The following is a 12175-nucleotide window of genomic DNA, read 5'->3' on the forward strand; positions in this document are numbered from 1 at the left end:
TAGTTTTATTTATCCTTTCCTCCATCTGTGTGGGGTTCTCATACTTGGCACACAAACCAGATCCACTTACCATTTTTTATATTTTCTTCTAACCCTACTTCCACCTGTGTGGTTTCTTATACCTGCCGCACTGGCAGTTTCCCTTCTCTTGAGGTCTTGGCAGCATTTTATCATTTGTTTCTTAATATACTCTACGGGATATTGTAGTTTAACTATGTTCTTATACCCTTCTTACATCTGTCTCACTTCCCAACAGACTTACCCATGTTTACTATCCGATTCCATGTTTACTATCCCAGTGGACTTTATCTCTGTGGATGCCATGGAGTCTTTCATCTATGGTCTTACACCTATTCGTCATCCTTACATACTATCTCACAGTGCCATGGAGTCTTTCATCCATGGTCTTTCTCATCATATGTGGCTGCCATAACATCTTTTATGTATGGTCTTACAGCGTATACCTTATACATTGTCACCATGGCATCTTTCATCCATAGTCTTATGCTCTATACCTTTTACTTTGTACCATGCAACCATGGCATCTTTCACCCATGGGCTTACGCTACGTACGACATACCAAACTGCCATAGCCTTTTTCATCTATAGTCTTACGACATATACCTTATACCAGTTGCTAAGACATCTTTTATCCATGGTCTTATGTTCTATATCGTCGTCACGATGTCGCCTTAAAGGACCAGTCGATACCACCATCATGGTAAATATCATTGCATGGTTTTATTTCTCGAATCCTCCTCCCATTACCTTATTTACACCACCTAACCTTGAGGCTTGAACATTGCAGTGTTCCCTCCATAAGGTTCAAATCTTCGCTTGAGGCGGTAACTAATAGGTTCTTACTCCATACCCTTTCAATCTTCATCTAAACCCTTAAAATTTCCCACAGTCATGGAATGTATGTTCATATCATCACACTTCATGCTTTTGCAACATGAAATGCTTAACAACACAAACCATAGTAACGGGTTTAGAGTTTGGAACTCACCTGAATCCTTATCGTTTCCCAAAGCTTATTCCTTTTCTCGAACATCGTAGCTTCCATTCTCTAGGTAGTATCTTGCAACAAAAAACTATTAGTTATACTTTATATTCTTAACTTAACCCATTTTTCTAAAATAAGCAGAATCCTTAATATGGTTATGAAATTCATAACTTCATCCTACGTATATAGAAGGGTTGAAAACCTTACTCGCTTGTTGGGTTCTCTACTTTTCCAACTTTATCATCATGAAGTTTGCTCCATACAAAACCTTCCAATGACTACTCCTTTTTTTAGCTACCAAAGAAGATGAAGAACAGGAGAAATTAGAGCAAGGTCGAGAAGAAAATCATCCCTAGAAGCCATCTCTCAGCTATTTATAGCTCTTCTCACGTTATCATCAACCTTGTGAGAACTGTCCATCACTAATTATGATGTCTCCCACTAAGGAACCGATTGGTTCCATCGTAACAGAACCAGAATTTGATCTCAATCATGTCCAATTTGGTTTCTAGCTTTCCCATTTCCTTTAATAGAGCTTGTCATCCCATTTGCATCATTTCTTTTCTACTGAATATCTTTGTGGCGGTATACCCGCGATAGACTTTCCTCAAAGAAGAATAGTCTTGATAGACATTATGTCACCTGGACAAAATCCTTAACCTGAGGGGTGCTTCACGATCCTCCCATGAAGTTCTACATCATAAAGCCTTTCTTGATAACTCTTGATTGCGGATCCTTTCTTGCGATCCTGAAACAATTTCCCTTTCTACATTTCCATGACCAAGCCAGCTCTCGCACGACCTAACTTCTCTAATTATTGATGGGTCTTCCCCCATACCTTATTGGCTTCCATCTCTATCACCATTTTTGGCGGATTCCCAGAATCCGCATACCATACTTATGCTTTCCTTTTTCTATTCCTTCATCTGTGTAGGGTTCTCATATTTGGCACACAAGCCAGATCCACTTACCATTTTTAATATTTTGTTCTAACCCTGCTTCCACCTATATGGTTTTTCATACCTGCCGCATTGGCAATTTCCTTTCTCTTAAGGTCTTAGCGGGTTTTCCACATTTATTTCGTAACAGACTCTATGGGATGTCGTAGTCGAGCTATGGTCTTATACCCTTCTTACATCTTTCTCACATTTCGACAGACTTACCCGTGTTTACTGTCCCGGTGGACTTACCCTTATTTATTATCCCAGTTCCGCATTTACTATCCCAGCGGACTTCATCTCTGTGGATGCCATGGAGTCTTTCATCCATGGTCTTACACCTATTTGTCATCCTCACATACTGTCTCACGATGCCATGGAGTCTTTCATCCATGATCTTACTTATAATATGTGGCTACCATAACATCTTTCAGCTATGGTTTTGTACCGTATACCTTATACACTGCTACTATGACATCTTTCATCCACGGTCTTATGCTCTATACCTTTTATTAGTTACATGCAACCATGGCATCTTTCACCATATATGCAACCATAGCATCTTTCACCCATGGTCTTACGTCACGTGCTACATACTGGACTGCCATATCCTCTTTCATCTATGACCTTATGACATATACCTTATACCAGTTGCTATGACATCTTTCATCCAAGGTCTTATGCTCTATATTGTCAACACGGTGTCACTCTAAAAGACCAGTCGATATCGCTGTCATGGTAAAAACCATTCCATGGTTTCATTTCTCGAATCCTCCTCCCATTACCTCCTTTACACCACCTAACCTTAAGGCTTGAACATCGTAGTGTTCCCTCCGCAAGGTCCGAAATTTTGCTTGAGGCGGTAACTAATGGGTTTTCTCCCCATACACTTCATATCTTCATCTAAACCCTTAAAGTTTCCTACAGTCATACAATGTATGCTCATATCATCATGCTTCATGTATTTGCAACATGATATGCTTGACAACACAAACCATAGTAACAGGTTTAGAGTCTGGAACTCACCTGAATCATTATTGTTTCCCATAGCTTATTCCTTTTCTCAAGCATCGTAACTTCTATTCTCTAGGCAGTATCTTGCAACCAAAATCTATTGGTTATACTTTATATTCTTAACTTAACCCATTTTTCAGAAACAAACAGAACCCTTAATATGTTTTTGAAATTCATAACTTCATCCTACGTATACAGAAAAGTTAAGAACCTTACTCGCTTGTTGGTTTCTCTACTTTTCCAACTTTATCCTCATGAAGTTTGCTCCATACAGAACCTTCCAATGATCTCATTTTATTAACTACCGAAGAAGATAAATAACAGGAGAAATTGGAGCAAGGTCAAGAAGAAAATCATCCCTAGAAGCCATCTCCTGGCTATTTATAATCCTTCCCGGGCTATCACAAACCTTGTGGGAACCGTCCATTACTATTATGAAATCATCCCTAGAAGCCATCTCCGCTCAATGTTCAGTGATGTAACACCCCCATGCCGACCCATCCACCAAATTCGAGTATGGAAAGTCACAATAGAATCAGATTAACTTAACCTAAATTCTATCGACTAACTGTTATACAATGATAAAAATTAATAATATTTCTTCTAACAATAGCCTCGAATCATCCCTAGAAGATAAAGAACAAGAGAAATTGGAGCAAAGTTGAGAAGAAAACCATCCCTAGAAGCCATCTCCCGGCTATTTATAGCCTTTCCCGCGCTATCACCAACCTTGTGAGAATCGTCCATCACTAATTATGATGTCTCCCACTAAGGAACCAGTTGGTTCCATCCTAACCGAACCAGAATTGGATCTCAATCATGTCCAATTCGGTTTCTAGCTTTTTCATTTTCTCTAATATAGCATGCCAACTTGCTGGCTCTTTCAATTTAGTCCCTTAACTATTCTAAAATTTCGGGTTATTAGAAATTCGGGTGTTACAGATGAACTGTTTCCATCAGTACAAAATGTAGAAAGTAATTGGGTTTTATTTTATCCTTGAGGTTTATTTGCTAGTAACTCTTTTGCATACCACAATATAGGTAGGGGCGAATAGAACCTTAAAGAAAGTGACATTTATACACGCCTTGAAACCTTTGTTAATTTCTCATAAATTTGTTTTTATCCCTATGCACCAACATATATGAACTTAGAACATATTTTAATTATCAATTTTTTATTCTAGAATATATCACAAACAAATAATCAATCCAATCAAAATGTGGATGAAAAACCTTACTAGTTTTTAATATAGAAATGGATTTAGGGACTTGAAATAAAACAAAACTTATGTTCAAACAACAGTACATATCTACATAACATATCTACATAACTTTAGTTTTAGTATTTAAAGTTCTCTTTTTAATTTAAGAATTTATATTTGATGGTGAAAATTTTATATATTATTAATAAATTAAATGATATTATTTTATAATAAAAATTAAATAATAATAAAAAGTTTATTTTAAATCATATAACATTATATAATTCACTGATATTTCATAAATTTTGGGGAAGGTTGAACCATATATGAAAAATGTAGTGAGATTAATCTTTTCCTTTCCGATAGCCATTCAATTGAGAAGTTAATTAAATAAATCTATAGTTTTATTTTATTTTTTTAATGAATGTGCTAAATTCCAATTTATTTAGGTGGGCGAATTCTATGCACCGTTAGGCTGATGTTGGGTGTCTAATTTATTTGTGTAAAAATTGACTTTATAAATGGAAAAACGTATTATCCCATTAAATTAATCCTTTCATTATTAAATCATTTAATTTATTAAAAAATGCATAATAATTTATTTAACTTTCAATTTTATTGAAAAAATCATTTTAGTCCTTAATTTAATTTTTTGTTGTTTTTAGTTAATTTTTTGTTGTTTTTAGTTCTTAAATTTTTTTTACCAAATCACCCAAAAATAAATGGAAATATTAATGTTTTTTAACTCTACTGACATAGCATACATATGAATTGCCACGTGGATTACACATAAACATTTAATTAGTTTTTAAAAATTATAAAAATAAAAAAATTATTTTTAAAAATTAAAAAGTATAAAAAATATTTTTAAGTTTTAAAAAATTAATTAAATGTTGACATGTTATTCATATGACAATTTATGTACATGCCATATTAGCAAAGTTAACAAATATTAACTTTTCCATCCATTTTTAGTGATTTGAAAAAAAATACAAATTCAAAGACAAAAAGATGTGAAAATTTAAATGAATAGCTAAAATGACATCTTCTTTTTTTTCTTTCTTGTTTTTTGTAAACTTGGAGGGCCAAAAAAAATCATTAGGCCTAAAAAGAATCAATTAAGGCCAACTCTTTAAAAAAAATCATTTACCACTTAACAGAGTTAATACTTTTAAAGTTTTTATAGTTCCGTAAATAGAAATTTTTTGTTTAGAATCAAACTGCAATTGAGAAAAAAATAAATTTCAAGACTTTTTATATGATAAATGTTTACCTTATTATAATTTAGACTTATTTGATTTTTTAATAATATAGGGACTAATTTGATCTATTTAATAATAGAGAGATAATTTGATCTATTCCCTATAATTCAAGGATCTCTTAACTACTTTAATCTTTTATAAATTAAACTTGTCCTGGTATTTATACTAAAACAAATATTTTCCAAAGCTTTGCAATTTCATGGCAATTTTGGCTATCATATTTTTTTTCCTATTTCTATATTTCTTGATAAATAAGAGTTTATCTCTAACGAGTTTTCATTAAACTTCAGTTATTCGTCCAAATTTGAATGTTTGTTCAAAATTTGAAAAGGTCAAAAAATGAGCTTAGGTAAAAAATTAAACTCATTTAAACATGGATCGGGCTAGGGTTTGAATATTTAAGGCTCGAGTTTAAGTTTATAATGTTTTATATTATGTTATTTTATATATTATTTAATTTATAACACATAATAAATCTATTCTAATATATAAAACTACTTTAATGTTTAATGTAAACATTAAAAAAATTCAATAAATAAAAAATATATAAACGTATTTAATAAAATTAAAATAATAAAAATATTTTTTAAAAAAAATTAAAATTAATATGGACGGGCCTAAAATGGATTTGGATTAATTTTTTAAAAATATAGGCAGACTTTCGCAAAATTTTAGGCTCATATTCTGGGTCGGGTCGAGTTTGAATAAATATAAAATATATTAATATTATGCCTAGACTTGACCCAAACTCAACCAAGCCCATCCTATGAACACCTCTCGTTTCCTATTGTTAGGATGATGCCTCATCTTCTCCGCGACATTCATAGGCTCCATGCCTGAATTACCGAGACTTTACAAAGATGTAATGGTACTATTCTTTTTTGTGTCCCTTGGTTTGCTAGGATTAACATGTTGCTAACCTGCAACCTTATAAAATAATAATTTTAGCTCTTAATATTTATAATTTTTTTGGTTAATTTGGTTATTAATTTTTAAAATTATATAAAAATTTTTAAAAAAGTAAAATAAATATTTTTTATATTTTAAATGAAAAGATTATAAATTTTTAAAAATAAAAAAATATTTTTTAAAATTTTTAAAAAATGAAAATTTAAATTAAAAGTCTTTAAAATTAAAAAAATAAAAATAATTTTACAAATATAAACAAAAATTTCCAAAATTCAATGTTAATTGAACTGGACCACATCGACTAGTCAAATTGGGAACCAATTGGGGTATTGGTCCCGTGAGAGGTAAAAAACGATTTGACCCAGAAATCGGAACGGATTGGTTGAACTAAGCTAATTAAATCGGTTGAACTAATAGTTGAATCAATTTTGAACTGGTTTGACTAATTGATTCCTAGAACAACCGCTCTGATCAGCTCGAAACAAAAAAATTATTTAAAAATAAAAAATAAAAATATTTTTAAAAAATTATAAAAATCGATTCAATTGCCAGTTGAACTATTTTTTTGTCCAATTCAATCAGTTTGTTGTTAAAATTTTATTACTTTTTTAGACCTCAACTTTTACAGTTTTTTTGTTAATTTGGTCAATACCTTATAAAAATACGTAATTTTTAAAAAAAATTAAAAAAATATTTTTATTTTAAATAAAAACATTAAAATTTTTAAATATATATCATTTTGTAAAAATAAAAAATGATAAAAATATCTTTATAATTTAAAAATAAAACATAAAAAGTTTAAAAATATAAAAATTACCAAAATTCATTATTATCTAAACCAGACCAAACCGTTTTAAGAACTAGTTAGGGTAAAAAGTTGGTTGATCCCAGGAACCGTACTGACTCGTTGAATCGAGCTAAAAAACTAGTTGAAATAACAATTGAACTCATTTTTATCTATTTTAATTTTTTAATTTTCATTTTGTAATAATTTATTTACTTTGAATCGACGGATTGATCGTTCTGGGAACCAATTGATTAGACTAGTTCAAAATCAATTTAAACAATTTTTTATCTCGATTCAACTAGTCCGTTCCAGTTCATGGGTCAATTAATTTTTTAGCTCATGCTAGAACAATGCCCCAATATATTCTCACTTCGACTAGCTGGTCCAATCTAGCTTAGATAACATTAAATTTTGGAATTTTTGTTAAAATTGTAAAATCATTTTTATTTTTATTTTTTGAATTTTAAAGAGTTTTTGTTTTTTAAAAAATTTAAAATTTTCAGTTTTATGTTTTTTTTTCAAAGAAAAAAATTAAGTTTTAAAAATTTTAAAATCTTAAAAGTACTTTTAAAGGGTAATGATCAAATTGATAAATATATATATACATATATATATAAATGTTGAGAGCTAAAAAAGTTATTTTACCTTTGACACTGTTAAATTTAACAACAAGATTCGTCAAAGAGACTAAGATTTTTAAATAAAAATAATATAGGAACTAAATATCTCAAAACTAAAATATAAACATTAAATTTTAAAAAAGCAAAAAAGTAAAAAACTTTTTACATATATAAACTATTTAGGGTAACTGATTATTATTGTAATCATATATAAACTTCTCAATTACATTTACCAAACAAATATTAAACTGAGTTATTTTTAATCATATTGCACTTGGCATTCAACTTTGTAGTAAGCTGTCATAAATTCAATGCCTTCTCTTTGAACTTATTTTTAATCATATTGCACTAGTCATTTTTCTTTTGTAGCAGACCATCAGACATTTATTCCCATCGCTTGGAGATCCTAGTCATCAGTCCATTCTCGGTGTGCAGGACAACCGATACGGCCGAAACAACCGGAGTTTCTTCCATTACATGAATACGATCATTGTAAATTAGAGCAGATGCCACGGCTTTCATCTGAATAAATGATGTTTCCTTCCCCAAACATATCCTTGGCCCTGCACCAAAAGATAAGAACTCGTAAGATGACTCATGTTTGATTTCTCCTCTCTCATTAATCCATCTCTCAGGCTTGAATTCATAGCAATCTTCTCCCCAGATTGACTTCATTCTTCCCATTGAATACACACTAAACAAGATTTTTGTCTTTGGATGAACTGGATGCCCGCTTGGAAGTATGTCAGGTTTGACAGGTTCCTTATGATTGAAAGGGACTGGTGGATACAACCTTAATGCCTCACACAATGCTCCATGGAGATAAACCAAATTCTTTACCTCATCGACATTGAATAGAAGCCTCCATTTGGTTTCACCTATAGGTATTTTTGATTCAAGTTCTTCTATGATCTTGTTTCCACTATTGGATGCTTGGAAACCAGCCAAGTGAACCAAGTAAGAGCAGTGCTCGTCGTGTCCGTCGCAGCAATTATCATATTCAGAGCGGTGTCTCTCAAGAACTTATCATCACATTTCAAACCTGTTGATTCCTTTTCAGTTATGTATGATGTTAAGATATCCACACCATCTTTTGATACCAACTGTTGGTTCAGCTTGTTCACTTCTTTTCTTTTCTGACATATATATTCAGATAATACATCATCAACAACTTTCGATGCCTTCTTGTATTTCCCTTCTTGTCCTATGTTCAACCACTTCTGCAACTTGGTAAAGCTTCGTGGTTTAACATGCCTATAAAATATTGCTTGCTCGCCATCATGCACGGCCTTGGAGAAAAGAACTTGAGGGAGTTCAAGGGAGAGGGAACTTGGATCAGAGCCGGTAACCAAGATGCATGCAGAATCAAACGTGAACCTTTGGAAAATGTCTTCTAAGTTGATGACCAAGCCATGTTTAGCAGCATGGTCAATGATGGGCATCAGCCCCATTTCCACCTTGTCTCGGCTAGTCCTCAACAAGAATTGGTGGAAAAGGTGATGTCTCATGAATCCTTGAGCTGCTATCCGCTGGTTTTTCCACAAATCCAAGTCGGAGTTGAAAATCCCGTCTCCTAAGATATCAAACATCTGCTTGTATTCAGGCCCTTTGGGGAAGTTGTCAAAGTTGGAACTCATGACGTAGTGAGCATTGGCAGGGTCACATGTCGCCACCAAGTTCATCTTAGCAAACCAAGGGCCCTCCAAAACAAAAGTGCCCTTGCAGCTTTCTAGAGTCTCAGTACACCAGTCGTGGACCCGATGAACGTTGAGGAGAAGCTCAACAATGCCAGCAGAACTCTTTGGACACCCATTTTTATATCTCATCAAGCGGTATAGAAACAGAAAGGAAATGAGAGCCAAGAAGCAAACTTGAAGAAAACTCTGAAATGCCATGAAATTGATATCACTAAGTTTAGGCAAATTCCTTGTAATTGTTAATTCGATTTATTAAGTGAAGTTTTCCAACATTAATTACTCACCGTCCCAACCATCTGACCTCTTGTGTAACCGCAGTAAATAAACTAGATATGCAGGGTGGTAGTTGGATGCATTAATGGAGAGAAAAACAAAAGATTTAAGTTTTTTAAGACATCTTTTTCCATTTGAGAGAATGGAGGAAGAAACAAGCATCATATCTTACTAGGAAGACCTTTTCTAATCACTTCAAGGTCGACCATTGATTTAGAAAAAATTAAATTAACCATAAAAATTAATGGTGAGATTGAAATCTTTAAATGTGGTAATCAACTAAGCGAGGAAAGTAAAAAGAAGTTAGTAGAACAATGCAAAGAATTATTTGTTTCTAAACTCCCAACGCAAGGGATATACTTCCTTTTATGCATATAGAAAGAATAAATAAGTTTAAGAAAAGGGACAAGCGGGCAAAGGTGGAATGGCACAACGATGATGGACTAATACTGATAGAATGTAAGAATCGTCCATCAATGAATTGAATCCGATAGTAAAAATTAAATTATTTGGATTGATGCTAAACTTTTGTAAATTATTGTATATTTAGCTAAATGTTTAGGATAGATTTTAATTTTCATTAACTTTGCATTTTATAAAAATCGTATCAATCTAGAAAATGAAATTTTGAGCAAAAACAGAGCCAATGTCACAACATAGGAACCCTGTGTCACAACACCAAGGGCAGTTTTTAATAAAATTGAGAAAATCCTCGCAACACCGAAGCCAGTGTACTAAGAAATCCAAAAATCTGAAGTGTGTCGTGACATCGAACCCCGATGTTGCAACAATGGTAAACTGTCAGGGATGTCGCGACATAGTTGTAGTTTTTTGCAGGTGACCCAACCCTACAGCGCAACCTAACGACATTAAAAACCCATTTCAGAATAATTTTAAACACCTAAACCTCTAATTTTAACCTAAAAACATATTATTTCACTCATTAAACACATCTTAACCCCTTATCCTCAAACCCATCTTAAAATCTCTTACAACTCTTTAAACCTTAAACCCCCAATCTCTACTTCTTAAAACTTCCATACCTCAATCATACTCGGTTCCACAAGGAAGGGGAACACTTAAGGAACAATAAACACTGTAGGAAACGAGGAATTCAAACAACTTCTACAATGTTAAGGGTTCCTAATTTAATATTTTTTACTATTCCATTGAATTTCTTCATATTTTGCTCTCATTCCCAGTCTTGTAATAATGCCTCTTAGAAAAGTTAGAAGAATTACGGAAATGGAGCCATCGATGGTTCAAAAGCCCTCCAGTTTTTCGAATCTGAGTGTTGAAAAATATTTTAATGAACTTAAAGGAAAAACATTCATTCAAAAGAGGGGATTTGATCCATCCATGATTCTCTACAATGAAATATAGCTTTTGGTTAGATATCATAGGTGGGAGCATTTTTGGATGATCCCAAAAGATAATTTTGTGGTCCCTATTGTTCAAGATTTTTAAGCATCCCTACGGGACCAAGAGTCTAGAAACACTTAAGGTGATATGTGGGAAGTAGTACCTGTGCGAGGGATGGAAGTGCAAATAACCCATCAAATTATTTTTTATTTTTATAATGCTTCATATTGTGAAAGAGATTTTATCGATGAAACTGATTTAGAGTATTTTCGAGACATAGATATGGATAACATTATAAACTTTTTAACTGAAGGAAGGGGCGAATGGAAATATCACCCAGGTACCAATATTCTCTCATCATTTCATTAAGCTATTATGTTTCCAATGGCTAAAATGTAGATCTGATTTGTATACACACAAGTTGTCCTTGCTTTAAACGTCTCTAACATTTATACTTTTCGAGTTGTTTTACTCTATGCTATTTTGTAGAAAAAGCAGGTATCTATTGGAAAATGGATCCACCAAAAAATGAAAAAGATGTATTAGTGGCTAAAAAATGGGAGTTTTCTTTCCCTACTTAGTGACGACCTTATGTAAAAAGGCAAGTGTACCTATGACATCCACTGAGCAGTCGCTAAAACCTTCCCAAAGTATTATTGGCGACACCATGTTCCAACAGTACATAAGACTATGAGCAAAACAAATAAAAGATTGGAACAAATGACAACAAAAAGCAACGACTACACCAGCTTCATGACAGAAGTTGACACTAGGTTAACAAGAAATTAGTGAGAGTAGTCATCCAAGGCTAGATTGGATGATACAATGGATGCATGAGTCAGAGCCAATATTTCAAGAATTTGCTAGGAAAAACAACATCCAAGTCCCCAATTATACACCTGACATGTTTGGGCCAACACATCTAGAGTAGAAGGAAGATGTGCATAACAATGAAGGGGAATGAGAGGATGAGGAAGAAGAATGAGATGAAAACGAGGATATGGATTTTGAGGAGGACGATTGAATATTTTTATAATTATATTTTTAACAGACTTGTATTAATTTTTGGATGATTTTAATCTAACTTTGTAGGAGTTGGATTAAT

The 12175-nt window shown here is 32.7% G+C and overlaps 1 protein-coding gene across 1 annotated transcript; it reads right to left on the reverse strand.

The window, feature by feature from the left end:
- Nucleotides 1-7933: 7933 nt before the first annotated feature.
- Nucleotides 7934-9634, reverse strand: LOC107888675 (alkane hydroxylase MAH1). Its single transcript, XM_041076113.1, has 2 exons — nt 8826-9634; nt 7934-8760 (listed from the first exon to the last, which is right to left on the reverse strand). Exons 1-2 carry the CDS (start codon nt 9631-9633, stop codon nt 8123-8125), a joined length of 1446 nt encoding a protein of 481 aa, XP_040932047.1. The 5' UTR covers nt 9634; the 3' UTR covers nt 7934-8122.
- Nucleotides 9635-12175: the final 2541 nt, after the last annotated feature.

Source organism: Gossypium hirsutum, chromosome A09 (genome assembly GCF_007990345.1).
Source record: "Gossypium hirsutum isolate 1008001.06 chromosome A09, Gossypium_hirsutum_v2.1, whole genome shotgun sequence".
NCBI classification, from domain to species: Eukaryota; Viridiplantae; Streptophyta; class Magnoliopsida; order Malvales; family Malvaceae; genus Gossypium; species Gossypium hirsutum.

Excerpts from the sequence above, each read along its gene's own strand:
- LOC107888675 (XM_041076113.1), bottom strand. The coding sequence starts at position 9,633 with ATGGCATTTCAGAGTTTTCTTCAAGTTTGCTTCTTGGCTCTCATTTCC. Across the intron at positions 8,761-8,825 it reads ACAGTTGGTATCAAAAGATG|TTCTTGAGAGACACCGCTCT; the intron begins GTGTGGATATCT and ends TGTGATGATAAG.